Source organism: Bufo gargarizans, chromosome 4 (genome assembly GCF_014858855.1).
Source record: "Bufo gargarizans isolate SCDJY-AF-19 chromosome 4, ASM1485885v1, whole genome shotgun sequence".
Lineage (NCBI taxonomy): Eukaryota > Metazoa > Chordata > Amphibia > Anura > Bufonidae > Bufo > Bufo gargarizans.
The window spans coordinates 401,115,491-401,141,044 of record NC_058083.1 but is presented as its reverse complement, the minus strand read 5'-3'; the positions used below and the strand labels follow the sequence as shown (position 1 = coordinate 401,141,044).

The following is a 25,554-nucleotide window of genomic DNA, read 5'->3' as shown; positions in this document are numbered from 1 at the left end:
GGTCTTCTGAAGACTCCCAGGCCTATCTTAGAAATCTGCCTGCTAAGCCTTGCCAGTGGCAGGGCTTGAGAAGCAGCCTATAAGGGTAAATGCACATGTTCAGGATTTATGTGTGGACAACAATGCGCACTGAAATCCGCTTGTGTTCGCAGGGAAATCCGTGCTGTCAAGTCCGCATCAATTGGTGCGTTTTTGGTGTAGATTTTCTGCATGCAGATTTTACTCTCCCCATAGAAGTAAATGGAGAAAATCCGGTTAGGAAAAATAAAATAAATTGATATGCTTCAGATTTTAAAATCTGCGCCGTAGGTCAAAATCTGCGTGTAAAATATCAGCATCGTGTGTATGAGAATTTCAAATTCTCATAGATCACAATATACAAGATCTTGATTGTGTGCATTTAGCCTAAAAATCCCATAGACAACAAATTCTAGCTTGCAAAAAAAGCTTGCCACACAAAATACAAGCTCTAACACAGTTCTGTAGACAGAAATCTAAAAAGTTATGGTGTCAGAAAATGACGATGCAAAGAAAATGTTTTTTTTTTATTTTGTAAAAAGTAATAAAACAAAATAAAAATAAAATATATTTGGTATCACTCGTACTGACCAGCAAAATAAGGTGGATGTGTCATTTTAAACGCACAGTAAACACCGTAAAAATAAAAGTCCCAAAAAATGGCACAAAGAATTTGTTTCCTGTTTTCCAAGCCCTCATATGGCTAAGGGTACTTTCACACTTGCGGCAGGACGGATCCGACAGGCTGTTCACCATGTCGGATCCGTCCTGCGGCTATTTTGCCCGCCGGACTAAAATTACTGCATGTCAGGCTTTTTAGTTTGGCGGCTTTCTCCGTGCACCGCCGTCCGCGGGCACGGCGAAATAGCCGCAGGACGGATCCGACATGGTGAACAGCCTGTCGGATCCGTCCTGCCGCAAGTGTGAAAAGTAGCCTTAGAGAATGGAAAATTAAAAAAGTTGTGGCTCTTGGAAGGTGGAGAGGAAAAAACAAAAATGCAAGAACAAAAATTGGAATCACATCATACACAGCAAGTGATACCACAGACATTAGACAATCTTTCTGCTGCACATCACCATGGTCAACAGTGTCTCTTAATTAATTACATTATATTTTATACTGTATTTTGTCTTCATTTTACACTGTTATTCAAAGTGTGTGTGTGTGTGTGTGTGTGTATGTATATGTATATATAAATATATAATTTATTTATTATAATTCTTTTTATTTTATTTTTTCAAATCTAGGCTGAAGTCAGCTCGGGATGTAGTGTCCAGAACAGGCCACTCACTTGCACTTGGCTGCTTGCACCGTTACGTTGGAGGAATTGGGTCAGGGCAGCATCTGAAGACCAGTGTCAGCATTCTCCTTGCACTTGCTCAGGACAGCACTTCGCCAGAAGTTCAGGTGAGAAAACATTATATTTAACTACTTATATGCAACATGCTGCTTTCATTCTGTCCATTGTTTAAGAATGTGTAAATTCACTAGGAGTGGACAGACCATAAATTTAGAAACCTTTTTTTATTTCTCCACAGACTTGGTCTCTCCATTCACTTGCACTCATTGTGGATTCAAGTGGTCCAATGTATCGGGGTTATGTGGAACCAACACTTTCTTTAGTGCTTACATTGCTGTTGACTGTCCCTCCTTCACACACAGAGGTGCATCAGTGCTTGGGTCGGTGTTTGGGTGCAATCATAACAACTGTGGGTCCAGAGCTGCAAGGTAAGTGATTATAACATAGGATGACTTGAGGATTAGGTTATTTAAAGGAGTATTCCTTTACTCATAAGATATGCCATCACTTTATAGTCGGTGGGGGTCTGACTTCTGGGACCCCCAGTGATCCTGAGAATAAAGGTGGATGTAATGTTAAACTAGCACTGTGACCCACTTCGTTCTCAGGATCATTGGGGTTCCAGAGGTTAAGCTTACTTCATAAAATTTAGAAATATCCATGTCATCACTTTATAAAAATGGAAATATATGGTTATGGTTGTGAATGAAGATCAAATCTTTCAACCTTTGGTTTTAGGCTTTTTATTTCCATTCAGAATTCAAACATACCATGTAAAATGGGATTATAAACACTGTACCTTATTTGTTTTAGTTGTTTCAGTATCTATAATTGCATGATGGTACAATAATAAACTATATTACTTCACAGGCAATGGGCCAACGATATCTACCATCCGTTCCTCATGCCTTGTGGGCTGTGCAATCATGCAGGATCACTCTGACTCACTCGTCCAGGCTGCTGCCATCTCCTGCCTTCAGCAGCTTCACATGTTCGCCCCTCGTCACGTCAATCTGTCAAGTCTGGTTCCTTGTCTCTGCGTAAGTTGCATGTCCTATAAATGGAGCTTTTTATTGTCAGAGCACTTGGTTTATTTAATGCAATCATAGCTTTGCTGTTTTAAGTCACATAGAGAGTATAGTGTGCGATTTCTTATGTGATAAGTGGTGTTATAAAAACTTATCTTTTATTATGAAATCACTTTAAAATAAAAATTTTGATGCTGTTGTGGGAACACATTATTTCCAAAATGGCAGAATTTTTGCTACAATTATGCAAAAATGTATATTCAGCTGCATCATAGGACTACCTCCTAACAAATAATGTTTTGGGTTTTAGGTTCACCTTGGCAGTTCCCATCTTCTACTGAGACGTGCGGCTGTAGCTTGCCTCAGGCAGCTGGCCCAGAGAGAAGCAGCAGAAGTATGTGAATATGCCATGAACCTGGCTAAAAATGCAGGAGACAAGGAAAGCAGTGGCATCAGTAAGTAGAAATGATCACACTAGTGCTAATCGGTCATTCTGTCTGTTTTGTTCAAAATTGTGTTTAATATTAAATATATAGGTCTTAATGTCATATTTTATCCTTAAAGGGAGTGTGTCACCTGGAAATTCACCATCAAGGGTCCATTCACACGTCCGCAAAATGGGAATGGGTGTGGACCCATTCTTTCTCAATGGGGCCACAAAAGATGCGGACAGCACACAGTGTGGTGTCCGCATCTGCAATTCCATTCCGCGGCCCCAGAAAAAAATTTGAACATGTCCTATTCTTGTCCGCAGCCACGGACAAGAAAAGGCGTTTCTATCATAGTGCCGGCCATGTGCGGTCCACACACATGGCCGGCGTCCGTGTTTTGCGGACGTGTGAATGGACCCTAAACCAGACACTATGCCTCGTAGGGATAGCTCAGCCGAATGTAATGGTACCATTCACTTAGCCATCATTCTGGACAAAAAGTACTTTTAATCCACATACATTTGAGAAGTTAAATGCACCAAGGGTGGGCCCAGACCTCTCTCTGTACTAGGCCTGCACAATATATCGCAATCACAATAAATCGCCTTATCGCAATCGCCAATTGGCCGACCCAAAAATGCTGCAATTGTACTACCATATTTTTCGCTTTATAAGACTAACTATTTTTCCCCCAAAAGTGGGGGGAAAATGGCAGTGGGTCTTATAAAGCGATGGTTGACTTTTTACGTGGTTGACACAGATGTATCGCCGCCCGCTATGTTGCACAGCGCGGCCGGCGATACATCAGTTACAGTGCGGGGAGGGAGGAGGGGCTGGAGGCAAGTCGTTATTTTAATGGACAAATGTTTCTTCTATTTATTCTGTTTATCTGTTCTGTGCAGTGCTATTAAGAAAATGGCAAGTTTTGTATTTTGTACTTTTGCAGTAATGCAAATATGTTATTTAATTTAGTAAAAGATGTTTTATTTTGAAAAACATTGTGCATTTCAGTTCTTGAGTTAAGCATAACTACATTTCAGCATTATCAGTAATTTGTGTGCGCTTTTGTCTTGAAAATCCAATCAAATAGACCTCTAGCACAATTCCCTTTAAAATATCGCATCGCATATCGTTATCACAATTTTTAGGGCCCTAATCGCAATCGCACAAAATTCCCATATCGTGCAGCCCTACTCTGTACCTTTTTTCTCTAGCCAGTCCTTTTCTCTCCTTCCTTATTGACAGGGCCAGGAGGAATAACTATGCAGAAAAGTGGCCCTCTCAGTCAAGGAGAGGAAGGCGCTAGCAGAGGAAGTAGGAGGAGCAAGGGTGCACAGAGTAGTTTGGGCCTGCCCTCAGTGCACCTAACTACTAATTTGCATATGGAATAAAAGTACTTTTCTCGCCCAATTCCTTGGGGGACACAGGAACTCTTGGGTATAGCTTATCTCCATAGGAGGCGTGACACTAAGTAAAAGACTGTTAAGCCCCTCCTCCAGCAGCTATACCCTCAGCCTGGAGAGAGAGACTTCCAGTTTTTTGCTTAGTGTCAAGGAGGCAAGACACTCTCTGCACTGCAGAGTTGTCTTGTGAAGACTTAGAGTTTTTAATTTTTTTATTTTTACTTTTTTTCACTTGGATTTTTCCACAGGGACAACAGAGTCGCAGTAGACTTCTCTGTTTTCCCGGGGTTGAGCTGCACCAGGGCCGGTTATCCGCCCTGCTGCCTCCCCCACAGAAGAAAAGGAGGATCAGGGCAGCTCATGCTCCCCTGTATCCCGCCAGCTCTGGGTCGCCCACCTGCAAGCCCCTCTCCAGCTACTGTCACTCTGTGCCAGTGGCTGAAGGGGCGTCCCAGCTGGATGGACTAGAGGGTGAAGACGTCGCAGGTGAGGTGGCTAGTGCAGCCGTTCCGCTCCCCTCCCCCTCCCCCCCTCCCTCTCTCCCCTCTCCGGAGGGTTCGGTGCTCCTCTCTGACTCCCCTTTACTGATGGCCTTGTTGCAGGCGCGATTCGGCGGCCGGGCGCCCTGCTTTGTCTGGAGCGGCGCGGCGGCAATGATTCATGGGGGAGACTTGTTTGAGGGCGGCCGGGTATGCGACCGCTGTGCCGTTGCATGGCAGGACGCCGGCTCCCGGCCCTCCTCCTTGGGCTCCTACCTTGCTTCCGCTCGGCGGGGGCCATTCGGGGGTCCTGTGATGGTGGAGCGCGGGTTTTGAATCGCGCGCGCGCGCGCGATAATTTTTTCGGCGGGGGGCGGAGTTTCGGATCTTCATTCAGAGGCCGCACGACTTTCTTCCCGCGCCTCTTTAGTCCCGCCCACTCTCGTGCCGGCGTGCTTCTGGGAGCTCACTGCAGGACGGACCGTTGCTCTGATTGCACACCGCCGCTCTTCTGCTGCTGCAGCTTCCTTCTGTGACCTGGTAGGACTGTTGACCCTTCCTCACTGTAGCCCCCTGGCCTGGACTCGGGTTTTTTTCTTTGCTTCTACCAACATGTCTGACCCCTTAGTGCCAGTGGGACCTTGGTACCATACCTGCACCGCATGTAAGGCGCCCTTTCCTCAAGGGCAGTCTGATCCGCATTGCTCGCTTTGCAAAGACCCATCGCAGGGTCCGCCATCTGTTGTGTCACCCCCTGGCCTCTTGGATCCCCCTGACTGGGCTAGATCCCTCTCCCAGGCTGTGGTTAGTCTCACTAGCGTTGTGGGCCGACTTGCAGATGCGTTGCCCTTGTCGCAGCCGGATGATTCCCCTGCTGGGCCCTCCGGGTCCGCTGTCCTGGCCGACCCGTCTGAGTCTCTCTCTGCAGGCGATTCCTCTAGAGCCCGCCAATCCCAGAAGCGGCCTAGGGTGGATCACCGGTCATCCTCGGATGCCTCGGTATCCCCCCCAAGGGTGCGTTCTCAGTCGGGCCCTTCCTCCTTGCAGGATTTGCCCTCTGAGGGGGAGCTGGTTGATTCCGATTGGGATATGGATTCGGCGCTGCCTTCAAAGCTGGCTTCTGCTGTGGGCCACCTTATAAACAGTATCCGTGATACCTTTAAAATTCGCGATGATCCTCCTGATCCTGAGAAAACCAGTGTTTCCTTCTTTCGCCAGAAACAGGCTTCGGCGGTTTTTCCCCTCCATGCTGACTTTTCGTCAGTGGTTTCTAAGGCCTGGGCCCGTCCTGATGCACGGTTTACCCCGCCAAAAAAGTTGGATGTTTGTTATCCGTTTCCGGCGGATTGCATCACAAACTGGGCGTCTCCTCCCAAGGTCGACCCCCCTGTGGCCCGTTTGTCCAAGAGCACGGCTATTCCCGTCGCAGATGGTTCTTCATTACAATCCACTGAAGACCGCCGTGTAGAGACCCTTACAAAGGGTATCTTTTCGGCCTCCGGATCCGCACTTCGGCCAGTCTTTGCTTCCGCTTGGGCGGGTAAAGCGGTTTCAGAATGGGCATCTCAGCTGGATCTGGAGCTTGAATCTGACGTCCCTATTCAAGACCTCCGTGCCCTGACTCAACTTATAGTTCAGGCTGGAAAATTTGTATGCGAAGCATCCCTGGATGCAGGAGCTCTTATTGCCCGTTCATCTGCTCTGGCCGTGTCGGCTAGGAGAGAGCTTTGGTTAAAGGTTTGGTCGGCGGACGCCGCGTCTAAGCGGTCTCTTACTAGCCTTCCTTTCTCTGGTGCTCGTTTGTTCGGAACCCGTTTGGATGAAATCATTTCGGAAGCCACGGGGGGGAAGAGTACTCATCTTCCCCAATCCAAAGCTAGGAGCTCCACTCGTGGTCGTCCCTCGTTCCCCCGTTTCAGGTCTTCTCGTAGGGCTTCCGCTCCTCGCTCCGCTTCTGGTCCGTCCACTAATCCTGTCCAGGACAGGCGTAAGAAACCCTTTTTTCGGACCCAGCCCTCCTGGCGCAAATCTCAACCTGCTCGCGCTCCCGCGACCAAGCAGCCCCCCGCCTGAAGGTGCGCCCCCACCCACCCGGGTGGGGGGACGTCTCCTCCTGTTCAGGGACTTCTGGCAGGCGCACGTCTCCGACGCCTGGGCTCTCGAGGTTGTGTCTTCCGGATACAAACTCGAGCTTGCGTCCCTTCCCCCAGTTCGGTTCTTTCGCTCTCGGGTTCCCCGGGATTCCCGAGGGGCGGCCGATTTCTTTGCTGCCGTTCAGATTCTTCTAGACAAAGGGGTCATCATCCCGGTTCCCATGGGAGACAGGTTCAAGGGGTTCTATTCGAACCTTTTTGTGGTCCCCAAGAAGGAGGGTTCGGTGCGACCCATTCTGGATCTGAAACGACTGAACCGCTTCCTTCGTCTTCAGCGGTTCCGGATGGAGTCGCTCAGGTCGGTGGTGGCCTCTCTGGAACAGGGGGAGTTCCTGGCCTCCATCGACATCCAGGACGCCTACCTTCACATTCCAATCGCACGGTGTCATCAGTGCTTTCTGCGTTTTGCAGTGGGGTCCGAACACTACCAGTTCGTTGCCCTTCCCTTCGGGCTGGCGACGGCCCCTCGTGTTTTCACGAAGATCCTGGCCCCGGTCCTCGCCTTACTTCGTTCCAGGGGAGTTTTTCTGCTTCCATATCTGGACGATCTCCTGATCAAGGCGCCTTCTCTGTCACTGACTTCAGCCAGCGTGGATCTCTCGCTGCAGACCTTGCGCCAGTTTGGTTGGGTTATCAACCTACCCAAATCCTCTCTGGTTCCCTCCCAGCAATTGGTCTTTCTGGGGATGCTGCTGGATACCGATTCAGCGGTGGTTCGTCTTCCGTTGGAGAAGCGCCTGCTCCTCCATCGGTCGGTTCGGAGCCTTCTGTCCCACCGCCGTCCTTCTTTCCGGTTCAGCATGCGGGTCCTGGGTCAGATGGTGTCCTGCTTCGAGGCGATTCCTTACGCGCAGTACCACTCCCGCACCTTTCAGACGGCCATTCTGTCCGCTTGGGACAAGTCCCAGGAGAGTCTGGATCGGCATTTTCCCCTTTCCCCCCAGGTTCGTTCCTCTCTCCTCTGGTGGCTGCGGACCCCTCTTCAGGGGAAGTCCTTCCTGCCAATGACTTGGCTGGTGATTACCACCGATGCCAGTCTGCGGGGGTGGGGGGGAGTGTTTCCTCCCCGGTCCGTCCAGGGCACTTGGTCTCCGTCGGAGTCCAGACTGCCGATCAATGTTCTGGAGCTGAGAGCCATTCTTTTCTCGCTCCGACACTGGACTTCGTTGCTGCAGGGTCGCCCTGTTCGAGTCCAGTCGGACAATGCCACGGCTGTGGCGTACATAAATCACCAGGGGGGCACTCGCAGCGCGGCGGCAATGAGGGAAGTGTCTCTGATCCTTCGCTGGGCGGAGGTTCATGTTCCGGCCCTTTCGGCCGTATACATTCCGGGGGTGGACAATTGGGCGGCGGATTTCCTCAGTCGGACGACGATCGACCCGGGGGAGTGGTCTCTGCACCCCGACGTCTTCGAGTCTCTTTGTCTCCGTTGGGGTCGTCCGGACGTGGATCTCATGGCCTCCAGATTCAACTACAAACTTCCCATCTACGTGGCCAGGGCCAAAGATCCGGACGCTTACGGCGCGGACGCGCTCGTCCTCCCCTGGACGGAGTTTTCGCTCCTCTACGTGTTTCCGCCCCTGCCTCTTCTTCCGCGGGTCCTTCGGAAGATTGCGGCGGAGGGCACGCCAGCTATCCTGATCGCCCCGGACTGGCCGCGTCGTCCGTGGTACGCCGACCTTATGTTGCTTCTGGCAGACGCTCCCTTGCCTCTGCCTCTCAGAGAGGACCTCCTCTCTCAGGGGCCGATCTTCCACCAGCATTTAGGGTCGCTACGTTTGACGGCGTGGCTATTGAAACCGCGGTCCTGACGCGGCGGGGGTTTTCGGCTGACGTGGTCCGTACCATGATTCGTGCACGAAAACCGGCCTCGGCCAGGATTTATTATCGTACCTGGCGGGCCTATTTGGTTTTCTGTGAGGCCTTGGGGACTCCCCCTCTGAGGTTTTCCCTTCCTACGGTTTTATCCTTTTTGCAGTCTGGTCTGGCTCTGGGCTTGGGTCTCAGTACCCTGAAGGGTCAGATTTCGGCTCTTTCGGTCCTTTTTCAGCGTCCGCTGGCTCCGCTCGGTCCGGTTAAGACCTTTCTTCAGGGGGTTGCTCACTGTGCTCCCCCCTATCGCCCTCCTGTTCCTGCTTGGGATCTCAACATTGTGTTGGCGGCTCTCCAATCTTCCCCTTTCGAGCCTCTGCGCAAGGTTTCCCCTCGCTTGTTGTCTTGCAAGGTTTTCTTTCTCGTCGCTATCACGTCCCTTCGGCGTGTGTCTGAGTTGGCGGCTCTTTCTTGCGTGGAGCCCTTCTTGGTTTTTCACCAGGACAAGGTGGTTCTCCGTCCTGTTCCGGAATTTCTTCCGAAGGTGGTGTCCGCCTTTCACCTGAATGAGGATATTGTCCTTCCTTCTCTGTGTCCGGCCCCGTCGCATCCCCGGGAGCGGGAGCTTCACCGTCTGGATGTTGTTCGGGCTCTCAGGATCTACCTGGATGTGACCAGACCCTTTCGGCGTACGGATTCTCTGTTTGTGGTTCCGGAGGGTCCGCGCAGGGGACTGGCGGCGTCTAAGGTGGTTGTTGCCCGCTTTCTCAAGATGGCTATCATTGAGGCTTACCGTGCTCGGGGCAGGGATCCGCCCCTTGGTGTTACCGCTCATTCTACCAGAGCGGTCGGGGCTTCCTGGGCTCAGCGTAATCGTGCCTCGGCTGAGCAGCTGTGCAAGGCGGCCACCTGGTCTTCTTTGCACACGTTCACCAAGTTTTACAGGGTGAACACTTATGCCTCGGCGGATGCTGCTTTGGGCCGCTTGGTCTTGCAGGCGGCGGTGCCTTGATGTTTACGGTGCCTGGTTCGCGTTTGATTGTGGTCCCTCCCTGTTTGTGGACTGCTTTTGAACGTCCCAAGAGTTCCTGTGTCCCCCAAGGAATTGGGCGAGAAAACGAGATTTTTGTATAACTTACCAGTAAAATCTCTTTCTCGCTCTTCCTTGGGGGACACAGCGCCCGCCCATTGTTTTTTTTCTGGCTTGTTGGTATTGGTTTTGGTTACTCCTTGCCTTTGTCTTGCACTACTTGGGCACATAACTGGAAGTCTCTCTCTCCAGGCTGAGGGTATAGCTGCTGGAGGAGGGGCTTAACAGTCTTTTACTTAGTGTCACGCCTCCTATGGAGATAAGCTATACCCAAGAGTTCCTGTGTCCCCCAAGGAAGAGCGAGAAAGAGATTTTACTGGTAAGTTATACAAAAATCTCGTTTTTTTCTTTAGAGTGAAGCAATGGGTCACTAAATGAAAGGTATCATTACATTCAGCCGGGCTAGTCCTACAAGACATTTTTAATTGTTTAATGGTGAATTTCCTTGGTGGCAGATTCCATTTAAAACTTACATTTACATTTGCTCAGCATTTGATGATTTATATGTGGAATAAATCTACATGAAGGTAAACGCATTCCTTACTCATCTTGCACTGAGGAGGTGTTATTGCCACTAGTACTGCAGTCACTGCTTCTTCATGCATAATGGTGCATTGCCCAAGTTTATAGCATACTATGCGGGAAATTTTACCATTACCTCCATGACGCTGTTGTACCTTAAATAACTCACAAACCCTTTTCTTGCAACTTTTACCTCTTCTTACATTTAGAATTGGCAGTGGATACGCTGAAGTTATGTAGAGGCCGGCGCCTCTACATAAATTTGGCGATCCACCGCCAGCCCAAGCCGTTATAAAGACCGGCGTCTAAAACGCTGGTCTTTAATAAATGCCCTTCTAAAATCTTGTCCTGAAAATGTGCAGCTTTGACAAGTGCAGGGCTCATTAAAGAGTAGTGTAATATACTCTCCTAATGAGTCCTCCAGCTAGGTGTGCAGGATTGGTCAGGAGGGCTGCTGACTGTAAACCAGGGCTTCTTGAATGTTTTGGTTTTGGGGCCCCACCAGTCAGAGCATGGTGACTAAATTTCTTTTATTTGGCTCCTAACCCCCTACAACACGGTGTCAAACACAAGGCCTACGGGCCGAATCCGGCCCGCCAGACCTCGTCATGTGGCCCGCGTAGCCGCCGCCAGCCTTCACCTTTTATTATGACTACTACAAGCGCTCGCCGAGAGGAGGGAGGAGGCAGGCTGGGAGGACGGGCGCTGGCAGTGTGAGTCATACGTCACGCGCCTGCACCGCCCACTTTATGAATGAAGCAGGCGGCGTGGGCACATGACGCCCCTAGCCCGTGTATTGAGGGTCATTCACTACTACAGGGACACTTATGGAGGGGATCTGTGGATGACACATAGCATAAGATGCTATATATGTGTCATCCACAGATCCCCCCCATAACTGTCATACACAGATCCTCCCCCATAAGAGCCACCCACAGATCCCCCATAAGAGCCACCCACAGATCCCCCATAAGAGCCACCCACAGATCCCCCATAAGAGCCACCCACAGATCCCCCATAAGAGCCACCCACAGATCCCCCATAAGAGCCACCCACAGATCCCCCATAAGAGCCACCCACAGATCCCCCATAAGAGCCACCCACAGATCCCCCATAAGAGCCACCCACAGATCCCCCATAAGAGCCACCCACAGATCCCCCATAAGAGCCACCCACAGATCCCCCATAAGAGCCACCCACAGATCCCCCATAAGAGCCACCCACAGATCCCCCATAAGAGCCACCCACAGATCCCCCATAAGAGCCACCCACAGATCCCCCATAAGAGCCACCCACAGATCCCCCATAAGAGCCACCCACAGATCCCCCATAAGAGCCACCCACAGATCCCCCATAAGAGCCACCCACAGATCCCCCATAAGAGCCACCCACAGATCCCCCATAAGAGCCACCCACAGATCCCCCATAAGTGTCACCCACAGATCCCCCATAAGTGTCACCCACAGACCACAATTAGTTCAAAACCCACCGAAAGCACACCTCTTTTTTTTCTTATTTTCCTCCTCAAAAACCTAGGTGCGTCTTATGGGCCAGTGCGTCTTATAGGGCGAAAAATACAGTAACCCTTACAGTTCTGGAATGTGTTGGATAACACTGACAGCATTATGTCAGTGTTATCCAACACATTCCAGAACTGTAAGGGTTACATAGCATCATAAATCAGTATAATGCTAAGTGACCCCAGTCAGCGCTTGCAGGTCAAGCTTTCAGAGCTAGTTATTACTTACATTATTACAAAAAACAGTAATAATTTATGATAATAAAGAGTGGACACATAGTCCTACAGATACAACCGGCCCTTTGAGGGTGACCAAACTGCTGATGCGGCCCCCGATGAATTTGAGTTTGACACCCCTGCCCTACAACATTAAAATAAGCAGAAGTAAGGCAGTTATGTTTCTAATCCAGAGATGGCTGCTGCCAAAGAAAGGCCTGGCGGCAAGGAGCATGATCACTCCTCTCAGAAGGGCCTGCCATGCTGCTTCTTTTAAAGATCTCCATTCACTTACTGCAAATAGAGATCTAGAAATCTGTGAGGTACGAATATAAGTAATGCCAGGGGCGTAGCTAAAGGCTCCTGGGCCCTGGTACAAGAGTTCAGCTTGGGCCCCACTTCCCTCAGTGCTTATGCACCACAAGGGTTTTTGGGCCCCCTTAGGCTCCTGGGCCGGTAGCGACTGCTACCTCTGCACCCCCTATAGCTACGCCCATTAATGCCACATAGTACATGAAACTAAAAAAAAATGTATTATGTCGTAGAAGTAGCCACTGTGTTTCACCCTCTGGTGGATTTGGCCATCCGTGTAATACTAGATCTACCTCGCAGTCACAGGAGAATGATATAGCTGGCTGCACTTTACACTAGAAAAACCAGCTGATCGCCACAAGTCTGGCTTCTGAAACTCCCGGTGATCAGCCGTTCATCTAGGCTGACTTTATTTCAATTCTATGTTAAGACAATCTGCTTAAATAATTTAAGAAGAAAATCACACTAGACTTGAGGGTTCCTGAATGCATCTATCCAATAGCTACTTGTCCAGAATCCCCACTAATTAGCTGGCCAAGTACACCTTTAACACTATTCATAAGAATGTTTTAAAGTGTACCTAAACATTTATATGTACTTTAATTTCATGGCATTTGCAACATGTTTTAATAATTTTTCTAATGTACTTTATTTTTTAACATATTTTTCCAGGGCAATAGGCACCTGAGGTTCAGGTGCCCATTCAGCTGTACTCCCCTACAGCGCTGTGTATGGGAGTATGGACTTCTCTGTGGCTGAGCACTGTACAAGCCAGAGCATCACTGCTCCTGTCTGTACCAGCGCTGCTGTCTTAAAGCCTGGCATAGATTGGCTATGTCAGGCTTAACCAGAGTGGGCACAGCCATAAGAGAGATGTCTTATGTGAGCTCTTGTCTTGTGTTAATAACCTGCATAGTACATGGGTATGAGCTTCAGCAGAGAAGCGCTCGTACGTTACAGTTACACCTAGGGGCTCAGCTCTCTCTGCTTCTGCCATGCCCTATGCAGTTTGACTTTAGGAGAAGTGAGGCCCAGGTGTGATGACTTTTACACTACCTGGCTCTGTCAATCAAAGTGCAGAGAATGTGGCCGTTGCAGAGAGAGCAGAGCCTCTAGGAGTAACAGCAACGCCCCCGTTGCTCCTAGAGGCTCATTTGCATAAAATAAAAAACTTAATTTTTCTCTGGCATATATGAACATGGGACCAATACAGATGCATTCAGCTGTCAAGTGCACATACAACAGGTCGGCCAGTTTCATATCTGCTGACAGATGCCCTTTATTTAATTATTTTTGTGTCTGGAAAATGTATGGTAGAAAACCTTAAAGAGGTTGTCTGAAACAAAAGAAGCTTTTGCAGAAAGGCTGGGGAGGGTGAGTGTCACTGCTGTCGGACAATCACTGGCCTAGGGGTGATGTGTGCCTGAATGGCATGTGACCACAAAGGGCAGCAGCAGTGAAATGGATATAGACAGCATGTCACACTTTTGGGAAATGGGAGCCCTGGCTCTGGAACCTGGACTTGTTGAAAAGGTAAGGGTGGATCTTTGAGCAGTCTGTTCACCAACTCTGAAAAAGTTTTTTTTTTTTTGTTCTATGTTTCAGATAAGTCCTTTTAATTGGCGTATTTGCCTTGAACTTGCAGCATAAGTAGGTTAACCCCTTCATAACCGAATCACATAAATAAATGGCTAAGTGACTGGTCCCTGTCCCTGCAGCCCCTAAATGTACGTGCTGTGTTTGAGGGCACTGCACACTGCTGCCTGCAGTGTCATATACACCTACAGAAAGAAAAACTGAGACTAAAAAGGTTGTTAATTGAGAATATATATATATATATATATATTTTTTTAAGTACACAAAGTAACATAAGTAAAAAGAGACATGATACATCAAATAAATATAAAGTGCGGTCTACCCCTGAGGAGATAATATCAGCATTCATATGTAAGGGAAGAGGGCTAATTCATATAAATACATGATTGTAAAGTCCACCAACATGATAAGTAAAAGTGCAAGTGCCTATATCAAGGCGGGCAGAGCGGCTGTCTGCATCACGCGCATCAGAGGAAGGCATCGCCGAAACGCGCGTCGGTGTGTGCGGCTCTCCTGAGGTGGATCTCCCTACAATGGGTATGTGATACTTGTATGCCATGTCATATGAGGGAATAATTTAACTATATTTTTCACATGCACTTTAATAACATCATTATGCTAGCTATCTTGTATTCAGGCTTTTTCATATATAAATTGATGTGATGTAGACAGCCGCTCCGCCAGCCTTGATATAGGCACGTGCACTTTTATATGCACTTATCATGTTGGTGGACTTTACAATCATGTATTTATATTAATTAGCCCTCTTCCCCTACATGTGAATTTTGATATTAACTCCTCAGGGGTAGACCGCACTTTATATTTGATGTATCATGTCTCTTTTTACTTATGTTACTTTGTGTACTTAAAATATATTCTCAATTAGCAACCTATTTAATCTCAGTTTTTCTTTATGTTTACTGGGTGGGTTCTTGTGGAGGGTTTGTTACAACACTTAGTATTATATCTGGGTGATTATTTTATTTTTTTACTTTTATGCTTTGTAACCTGTGTAAGCTAATTGTCATACTGACGAGCTGTGATAGGGAGCTGAAAAATACTGAGTGCGCTGTTACCAAAATAAAAAAGGAAACTAATTTTGGAGTACACCACCCCAAAAGGTGAATTTCTGCTCTTGGCATGAAAGCTCAGAGCATCCCCTGGCCATGAAAATCTTAAGCAGTGTATTGTAATCTGTCCCTGTGATTCATACTGACTACCAGCATACAGCATTTGTCCCTCAAGCGCTTAAAGGAACCTGTCACCGGGATTTTGTGTATAGAGCTGAGGACATGGGTTGCTAGATGGCCGCTAGCACATCCGCAATATACAGTCCGCATAGCTCTGTGTGCTTTTATTGTTTAAAAAAAAAATACATTTTGATACATATGCAAATTAACCTGAGATGAGTCCTGTATGTGAGATGAGTCAGGGACAGAACTCATCTCAGGTTAATTTGCATATGTATCAAATGTTGTTTTTTTTACACAATAAAAGCACACAGAGCTATGGGGACTGGGTATTGCGGATGTGCTAGCGGCCATCTAGCAACCCATCTCCTCAGCTCTATACCCAAAATCCCGGTGACAGGTTCCCTTTAAGATCTGTAATGCCGCCATTTGTTCGGAGGTAATAGCAGTGATCATGTTTTTCCCTGCAGATATAAACATAACAGATACGGGTCTGGAAGGAGTATTGTTTGGAATGCTGGACCGAGAAATAGACCGCAAACTGTGCTCGGACATTCATGACACGTTGGGTCACATGCTGTCTTCATTGGCGGTGGACAAACTGTCTCATTGGTTGCTGTTGTGCAAAGATGTCTTGGCAGCCACTAGTGGTATGTATTTGTCTTTAAATGAAATGATTCTGTAATTTGGGAGTTTGCCTTTATACAGTGATGACTCTTTATTGCTCATGATTAGTGTTAGATAGGATTTGATTATCAAATTGTATAGAACTGTAATGTTTTTCGCCACCTCTCAAGTTAGAACCATATAATAGTTTTTTGGGGTGTTAAGGAGGACCTGTAACCTCTCCGGACATGTCTATGTTAGTAACTACTTCTCCTTCATTTATTCATATGATTCTATGTTTTGCAGTTCCTTTATTATTTCTGCTAGAAGTTATGAATTAATTTCTAGCAGTTTCTCACACCTACAATGAGAACGGAGTGGGGAGAGTTGTGGCTGGAGGACCCCGGGTTTCCTGGGGTCCGGCCACCACCAAGCGATACTCTCCGCTGCTCCCATTTAAATGAATGGGAGCTCACCACGCATGCACAGCCCCCGCTTCCATTCATTTCTATGGGGCTGATGGAAATAGCTGAGCCAGTACTCTGCTATTTTCGGCAGCCCATAGAAATGAATGGAGGGCGGCTGCACATGCACAGTGCGACCTCCACAACTTTTCCTGCTCCGTTCTCCTTGTAGATGCGGGTCCCAGAGATGGGAGACACACCTATCAGACAATAGGGGCATATCCTGGCGATATACCCCATTGTCTGTGATGGCAAAACCCCTTTAAGCCAAACTGGACTTTAAAATATGCATCCACTCAAGCCCGTCACGAACACCACATAAAAATCTATCAGCAGTATTAACAAAGCTAAACTGCTCAAGCACAAGATAGGGGCTGGAAGAGCAATGCAAACTTGCCTTTTTGTGAAGATTTTATTGTCAGGAGCAGTGTGAATATTAACTTTTATTCTGCTGGATTCTGTGCCTTAAGTGCCCTGGATGCGGAGCTTCACTGTAAAGTGCTCTTTGCATTTAACTGCTTCACAGCCCTCCCCCTCTGCTCTGACAGCAGTAGTGGTCTCCTGGTTGGATTCTACAGCTGTTGCAGAGAGAAGAGGGGAGGGGCTGTGAAGCAGTTCAATAATAATAATGTTATTATTACATCTTATATTCATATAGTAGCACCATATTCCACAACGCTTTACAATTCAGATGCAGAGAGCACTGCACAGTGCACTTGCAGAAGCAGAATGCGGCAGAGTAAAAGTTTATATTCACACTGCTCCTTATAATAACAGCTCTACAAATAGTATGTTTGTACTGCTCTACCCAGGCCCTATCTAGTGCTGTCAAGGGCAACGTGGTCAGAACTGTTGACTGACTTCCCTTTAAAGTGCAGCTTTGCTGTAGCTATTGTTAAACAGTCTATCCCATGGTTAATATGAAAATAACAGCCTTTCCCTAACAAAGCTAGAACCAGCCCCGTACCTCACATGGATCCAGAGATCTCCCCAAACATTGCTGCAATTGCTCTGCTACATTTATATCAAGTTGGTAGCTCAGGGCGACCACCTCAGCAATTTTACTGAGGTGGACAGAGAAGTAGATCAAACAGCAGGTGGTGCTATACAGGTACAGACGTGGACAAAATTGTTGGTACCCTTTGGTCAATGAAAGAAAAAGTCACAATGGTCACAGAAATAACTTTAATCTGACAAAAGTAATAATAAATTAAAATTCTATAAATGTTAACCAATGAAAGTCAGACATTGTTTTTCAACCATGCTTCAACAGAATTATGTAAAAAAATAAACTCATGAAACAGGCATGGACAAAAATGATGGTACCCCTAACTTAATATTTTGTTGCGCAACCTTTTGAGGCAATCACTGCAATCAAACGCTTCCTGTAACTGTCAATGAGACATCTGCACCTCTCAGCAGGTATTTTGGCCCACTCCTCATGAGCAAACTGCTCCAGTTGTGTCCGGTTTGAAGGGTGCCTTTTCCAGACTGCATGTTTCAGCTCCTTCCAAAGATGCTCAATAGGATTGAGGTCAGGGCTCATAGAAGGCCACTTTAGAATAGTCCAATTTTTTCCTCTTAGCCATTCTTGGGTGTTTTTAGCGGTGTGTTTTGGGTCATTGTCCTGTTGCAAGACCCATGACCTGCGACTGAGACCAAGCTTTCTGACACTGGCTAGTACATTTCTCTCTAGAATTCCTTGATAGTCTTGAGATTTCATTGTACCCTGCACAGATTCAAGACACCCTGTGCCAGACGCAGCAAAGCAGCCCCAGAACATAACAGAGCCTCCTCCATGTTTCACAGTAGGGACAGTGTTCTTTTCTTGATATGCTTCATTTTTTCGTCTGTGAACATACAGCTGATGTGCCTTGGCAAAAACTTCGATTTTTGTCTCATCTGTCCACAGGACATTCTCCCAGAAGCTTTGTGGCTTGTCAACATGTAGTTTGGCATATTCCAGTCTTGCTTTTTTATGATTCGTTTTCAACAATGGTGTCCTCCTTGGTCGTCTCCCATGTAGTCCACTTTGGCTCAAACAACGACGGATGGTGCGATCTGACACTGATGTTCCTTGAGCATGAAGTTCACCTTGAATCTCTTTAGAAGTCTTTCTAGGCTCTTTTGTTACCATTCGGATTATCCGTCTCTTAGATTTGTCATCAATTTTCCTCCTGCGGCCACGTCCAGGGAGGTTGGCTACAGTCCCATGGATCTTAAACTTATGAATAATATGTGCAACTGTACTCACAGGAACATCTAGTTGCTTGGAGATGGTCTTATAGCCTTTACCTTTAACATGCTTGTCTATAATTTTCTTTCTGATCTCTTGAGACAGCTCTTTCCTTTGCTTCCTCTGGTCCATGTCGAGTGTGGTACACACCATATCACCAAACAACACAGTGATTACCTGGAGCCATATATATAGGCCCAATGGCTGATTACAAGGTTGTAGACACCTGTGATGCTAATTAGTGGACACACCTTGAATTAACATGTCCCTTTGGTCACATTATGTTCTGTGTTTTCTAGGGGTACCATCATTTTTGTCCATGCCTGTTTCATGAGTTTATTTTTTTACATAATTCTGTTGAAGCATGGTTGAAAAACAATGTCTGACTTTCATTGGTTAACATTTATAGAATTTTAATTTATTATTACTTTTGTCAGATTAAAGTTATTTCTGTGACCATTGTGACTTTTTCTTTCATTGACCAAAGGGTACCAACAATTTTGTCCACGTCTGTATATTTTATTGAATAACTCAGTGGCTATACTACATTTTTTATTACAAGCAGGTATAAAAATATTCAGATCTAGGCGCTGGTTGAAAAATGTAGAATATTTTTGTGGGACAACCTCACTAAATACTGTACATTTATAAAAATGTTGGGATAAGGGTTATAATAATATTAATTTAAATAATTATGATTAAATAAGTGCCATGCATTTCTTCCAAGTGTCATCTATAACAACTGATTAATCATACACAGTAAGAGTCGTTGCAATTTCTCCTCCTAGATGTGGGCACAGCCAGCCTGGTAGCCGGTGTAAGGGATGAAGAGACTGAAAAGAAGGACGAAGTGGACGATGACACAATGTTCACCACACTGGGAGACGATGATAAATCGAAACCATTTGTAGCCCCTCGTTGGGCCACACGTGTATTTGCAGCTGACTGTCTTTGCCGAATTATCATGCTGTGCGAAAACGTTAACAAACCACACTTCGATTTAGCTACCGCTCGCGCCTTGAAAATTAAAAATCCCAAAAGTAAGATATGTTCTCTAATACAGTACTATATAGTTCTATGTTCTATCGTTCTGTTTCTAACAGAAATAATACTAGAAAAAAGTTCAGTTACATCTTTATTTATAGTAGATATCCTATAAAGCAATGTCAGCGGTGATAAAAAGTTCTGTTACACTATAAGGGTTGTCCAGGATTTTATTTTTATTTTTTTAATACACACACACAGTGATACCTAATGACGAAATCTACACTTGCCCGCTCCCCGCCACTTCGTTCCCAAGTGAAGACAGCCCGGGAGCCATGGAATTGGAATGCAGCGGTGGGGAGCAGGGTATTGATTTCTGCACAGGTGTTGGCGAAGGTTGAGGGAATTGAAAAAAAATATAAAAATAGCCAAACCCTTTCCCTCTAGGAGCCAGCTTCTAAAAATATTTTTTTTTTTTAGGAATATTGCCACAGCATCCTCTTTAGGACACTGTTATTCTGTGTCACCCAGTACCCCCTATTTAAATAAAAGCATTAAAGTACCCCAAAGGCTACAGCAAGTACCTTGTGGAAACATTGCATGTACCCCCTGGGTTAAATATACCACATGATGATGAGCTAAGGTTTTTAAACAATCCTTATCCGTCACTTCCAGGTGGAAGTTATTGACTCATTTTCAGGATAGGTCATCATTATCTGATCATGGGGGTCCGACACCCGGGACGCCCTACAATCAGCTGTTTGAAGAGGCCACCAGCGCTGCGCTCCTCACAGCTCACCAAACGCGGCTCCGTACATTGTATAGCAGCTGTGCTTGGTATCGCAGCTCAACCACATTCACTTAAATGGAACTGAGCTGCGCCTAGGCCATGTGACCAATGTATATGATGTCACTGGCCTAGGAGGAAGCCGCTGTCTCTTCAAACAGCTTATTGGCGGGTGTTGTGGCAGTTGGATCTCCACTCATCTGATAGGCCATCAATACATGAACCCCAGAAATCCCCTTTAAAGCATCACAGAGCAATAATCGGTAGGCATTGTCTGGCTATATGGAACCGTTCAGTGAAACCTCTTGCGTTTGACCTATTTTGTAGGTGACTTTTTGGTGCTACATCTTTCTGACCTGATTCGGATGGCATTCATGGCCGCCACAGATCACAGCAATCAGCTGAGGATGGCTGGTTTGCAAGCCCTGGAGGATATTATTAAGAAGTTTGCTGCTGTTCCGGAGCCTGAGTTTCCAGGACATGTAATCTTGGAACAGTATCAGGCCAATGTAAGGATGAACTGGAGTGTGCTCTTTCTCTCTTCTCTTTCCTTTCAGTGTTTTATGGAAACACAATATTTAGCTGGTATCGGAAACCACATTAAGTCTTGTCAATGAAATAGTAATTGACTATTATCACACTGAGGAACTGTATACAATTGCTCTATTCATTTCTAAGTGGGATTTATAGAGAACCTGTCACCATTCCTGACTTGTCTGGTTTAGTAAATGCTTGTATTCTCCATAAAATAACAATTCTGGAGAATCTTTTCTTATAACTTTACATTATGGCATTCCTCTATTATTCCCTATAGAAACTTGTGACTAAATTGCCAACTGTGTGTTTCCCTTTTCCTTGACACAGGGATGTGTCCCTACACTGGCAGCCCTGACTGGACAGTGTGAGCGTGTGCAGTGAAACACCCCCTTCTGCTAACATCCAGTTGTCAAATTATTAATCAATCTGTAAGGCCTCTTTCACACGACATTATGGCTTTTTCAGTTTTTTTGCGGGCCGTTTATTCCGGATCCGTTGTTCCGTTTTTTGTTTCGGTTCTGTTTTTTCGTTCCGTTTTTCCAAATGGCATATACAGAATACAGTAATTACATAGAAAAAATTGGTCTGGGCATAACATTTTCAATAGATGGTTCCACAAAAAACGGAACGGATACTGAAGACATACGAATGCATTTCCGTATGTGTTCAGGTTTTTTTTTTGCGGACCCATTGACTTGAATGGAACCACGGAATGTGATTTGCGGGCAATAATAGGACATGTTCTATCTTTTAATTTAACGGAAATACGGAAACGGAATGCATACGGAGTACATTCAGTTTTATTTGCGGAACCATTGAAATGAATGGTTACGTATACGGAACGCAAAAGATGGCCCTTAAACAAAAAAAAACGGTTGTGTGAAAGAGGCCTAACAGGAATAGGAGAGGAATGGAACAACACAGAGTTTTTTTTTTTTTTTTTAAAGAAAGGATGATTTAGAATTGTATAGAATTTGTAAATACAAATATTTCCCAAAACAGACATCAGGAGTAGTAGCAAGTCATCCCCCCCCTATCTTACTAGGCCAAATTTTAAATTTTGAAGTGATTTTCCCAGGAAATATTGTACCTTTTTGTTTTGTGCCATTAGGTGACGGATATAATAATTAAAAAAATATGTATTGAAGAAAAAAAACTGTAGAAAAATCTATATTTTTTTCCTTTTTTTTTTTATAAATATTTTTGTCTGTTACAAAAGAATTCAAGAGAAAACATTTCTAAAACCAGTATCGTATGGGTGCATGAATTATGGATGCTACTTGTGTAGTTTGTCTACTGGCTGGGCTCACTGCAAGTGCAAGTCCTAGAACAGTAGGGACAGAAGAATGGACTACTGTCTGTTCTGAAGTATAGTCTGCATGTGCGATTTCCAGTGCAGTATTTGAAGAATGCATTGTGCTGTTAAGGTACATTCACACAGGATGTGATTTGCAGCAGAAAAATCTGCATGATTTACATGCTGATTTGTCGTGGATTTCATACTGTGCTTTGCAAAGGGAATCTGGAGCATGAATAGTAAAACATTGGAATTCTCTGCATGCATATGACAAGTCAGAAGTATAATATAAATTAGTAGTAAAGTGCAGTGTCTAAAATAGTGATTTGTTTCCTTCTCAGGTGGGGGCTGCTCTACGACCTGCTTTTTCACAAGACACTCCCTCAGACATTGTCGCAAAAGCCTGCCAGGTATGGGGATGCATATTGTCTGCATATGTTCAACTGGACTTGGTCATTTGGGAACCTTTTTACAGCAGTCATTTTGTGTTCTTTTTGTCAGGTATGTAGTGCCTGGATAGGGAGCAAAGTAGTCAGTGACTTGAATGATCTGCGCAGAGTACATAACCTTTTGGTTTCCTCGCTGGATAAAGCACAGGCTGGAAAAGGTTCATCTAGTCAGCTGTACCGTGAGAGTGCCATAACTATGGAGAAACTAGCCGTATTAAAAGGTTGGGCAGAGGTAGGTTATTGTATCTTTCCATTGTATTGTATTTGCAACGCTTTTAGCTTTCTCTTTAACCAGTTTTTTTTCTCCTCCGTATCATTGCAAATGCCTTATGTTTGTCATCATTTTCCCTAAATAGGTCCAAAATTAATATTAGATTTAATTTTAAGTAATATGAAAGCCCTGCATGTCCCACACAATAAAAACTAGATTTTTGTACTTACCGTAAAATCTTTTTCTCTTCCGTTCAATAGGGGACACAGTCTTGACCTTGGGTATAGCTATTGCCACTAGGAGGCGACACTAAGCAAAAAAAGTGTTAGCTCCTCCTCTCAGCTATATCCCTCCTTCAGACACTGAGCTAATCAGTTTTAGCTTAGTGTCTGTACGAGGCAGACCTCCCTGCTTTGCAGGTCTGCTAAATTTATTTTTTTCATTCTTTAACATTTTTCTCTTTTTCTTTCCTTTAGCTGGGCTGAGGGCAGTCTCCAAGCTGCCTGTGTTCCCACCCAGGAGACGGGACTCCAGAGGTTTCCCATGCCTGCTGCACGTTCCCGGTCTCCAGAAGGCAAGGAGGACCAGAAGTTTCTGTAAAAACCTCTGTCTTCCGCCAGCATTCGGGTCACCAGGTCCGGTCTCCGCCAGAGTCCCCTCTGTTACTGGTGTAGCTACCCTCACCAAGGGGTAACACACCGAAGCTGGTGACCCGGCTGGAGCCAGGGGGGCAGAAAACCCCAGACGGGTGAGTATTCTCTCAGTCCCCAAGGCCCACATTCCTCCTCCCTCCCCCCCTCAGGTTTTTTCATGTAAATATACCCCATTGGAGGCCTACTTACCTCCACCTGAGGACTCCTTTTCGGCAGGTGTCCCTTCCCCGACTTCTGCTTATTCCCAGACTTTCTCTAATAGCTCAGTGTGTTATTAGGTTGTTTCCTAAGAAAAATGCCCTAATAATCTGGTGGTTAACCCTTTCAGGACCAAGCCATTTTTCACCTTTTCTACCCAGGCCATTAAGTGTCACTTTATGTGATAATAACTTTAAAATGCTTTTACATACCCAGGCCATTCTACTTGTCACATATTGTACTTCATGACAGTGGTACAATTTCAGAATTTCACTTTTTTTGGCAGATTTTCCATCTTAATCAATTTTTTTCCACTAACAAAGTAAGGGTTAACAGCCAAACAAAACTCAATATTTATTGCACTGATTCTGTAGTTTACAGAAACACCCCATATGTGGTCGTAAACTGCTGTACGGGCACACGGCAGGGTGCAGAAGGAAAGGAAAGCCATATGGTTTTTGGAAAGCAGATTTCACTGAGATAATTTTAAGCTGCCATGTCACATTCTGATGCACCCCTAGAGTAGAAACTCCTAAAAAATGACCCCATTTTGGAAACTACAGGATAAGGTGGCAGTTTTGTTGGTACTATTTTAGAGTACATATGATTTTTGGTTTCTCTGTATTATGCTTTTTGTGAGGCAAGGTAACAATAAATAGCTGTTTTGGCAGCGTTTTTATTTTTTGTTACTTACAACGTTCATCTGACAGGTAAGATCATGTGGTATTTTTATAGAGCAGGTTGTTACGAACGCGACAGTACCAAATACGACTACTTTTTTTGTTTCAGTTTTACATAACTCCACATTCTGAAAGCCCAATTTTTTTTTACGTTTGTGGGCGATTGTCTTAGGTAGGGTATCATTTTTGCGGGATGAGATGACTGTTTGATTGGCACTATTTTGGGGTGCATATGACTTTTTGATCGATTGCCATTACACTTTTTGTGATGTAAGGTGACAAAAAAATAGCTTTTTTGACACACTTTTTATTTTGTTAGATCATGTGATATTTTTAAAGAGCAGGTCGTTACGGACGTGGCAATACCTAATATGTATACTTTTTTTATTTATGTAAGTTTTACACAATGATATCATTTGTGAAACAATAAAAAATCATGTTTTAGTGTCTCCATAGTCTGAGAGCCATAGTTTTTTCAGTTTTTAGGCGATTGTCTAAGGTAGGAGCTAATTTTTTGCAGGATATGCTGACGGTTAGATTGGTACTATTTTGGGGGCATATGCCTTTTTGATCGCTTAGTGTTGCACTTTTATTGATGTAAGGTGGCAAAAAAATGTTTTTCTAGCACAGTTTTTATTTAAATTTTTTTTACGTTGTTTACCTGAGGGGTTAGGTCATGTGATATTTTTATAGGGCCGGTCGATGCGGATGCAGCGATATCTATTATGTCTACTTTTCTTTTTTTCCCTATTTTTTTTTTTAAACTTTAAAAAAAAAAATGAAAACTTTATTGTTTTAACTTTTTTGTCCCACTCTGGGACTTCAACTTTTGGGGGTCAGACCCTTTACAATGAATTACAATACTTCTGTTTTGTAATGCATTGGCTGTAAGTGTATTACCAGAGTAGTACACTTACAGCCTGCTTCCTGTGAGATCCAGGGGGCTAGATCTCAGACTCTCCCAGAAGGTAGCCACGATGCCTAACAAAGGCATCGGGCTGCCTTCCCTGCCATCATGTCCCCGTCACAGCAGCGCGGGGACCCGATGGACACCCTGCACACGTCTGAAGTCCGCAGGTGCAGGGGCTAATGTGCCAGTATCGGTGATTTCACCGATGCCGGTGCATACAGCAGAGGACCGGCTATCAGTGAATGCCGGACCCCTGCTGCGGATCGGGCGGGCGCAGCTCCTGCACCCGCCTGATCAGCGCGCTGTAGATGTACGGCGCTGGGCATTAAAGGGGTTGTCCGGGATCAATTTTTTTTACAGTGTTAACAGGTGGATCTAGCTCCCATATGTTTTAAGGTATTTTCGCCATTTCTACGCGGCTCCAACGGTCCCCCGCGCACTGTTTACATCTCTGTTTATGTTTGTCTAACTT

At 45.6% G+C, this 25,554-nt stretch overlaps 1 protein-coding gene across 3 annotated transcripts in view; it reads left to right on the top strand.

Moving 5' to 3' along the window:
* HEATR5B (HEAT repeat containing 5B) overlaps positions 1–25,554 on the top strand; it is a 92,671-nt gene that overhangs the window by 20,299 nt on the left and 46,818 nt on the right. For all 3 annotated transcript variants that reach the window (XM_044289452.1, XM_044289450.1, XM_044289451.1), the window contains exons 19-27: positions 1,267–1,426; positions 1,558–1,747; positions 2,190–2,359; positions 2,658–2,802; positions 15,541–15,720; positions 19,165–19,416; positions 20,475–20,656; positions 22,323–22,391; positions 22,483–22,662. In XM_044289452.1, the coding sequence (XP_044145387.1) occupies positions 1,267–1,426; positions 1,558–1,747; positions 2,190–2,359; positions 2,658–2,802; positions 15,541–15,720; positions 19,165–19,416; positions 20,475–20,656; positions 22,323–22,391; positions 22,483–22,662 (1,528 nt within the window). The remainder of the gene's footprint in view (positions 1–1,266; positions 1,427–1,557; positions 1,748–2,189; positions 2,360–2,657; positions 2,803–15,540; positions 15,721–19,164; positions 19,417–20,474; positions 20,657–22,322; positions 22,392–22,482; positions 22,663–25,554) is intronic.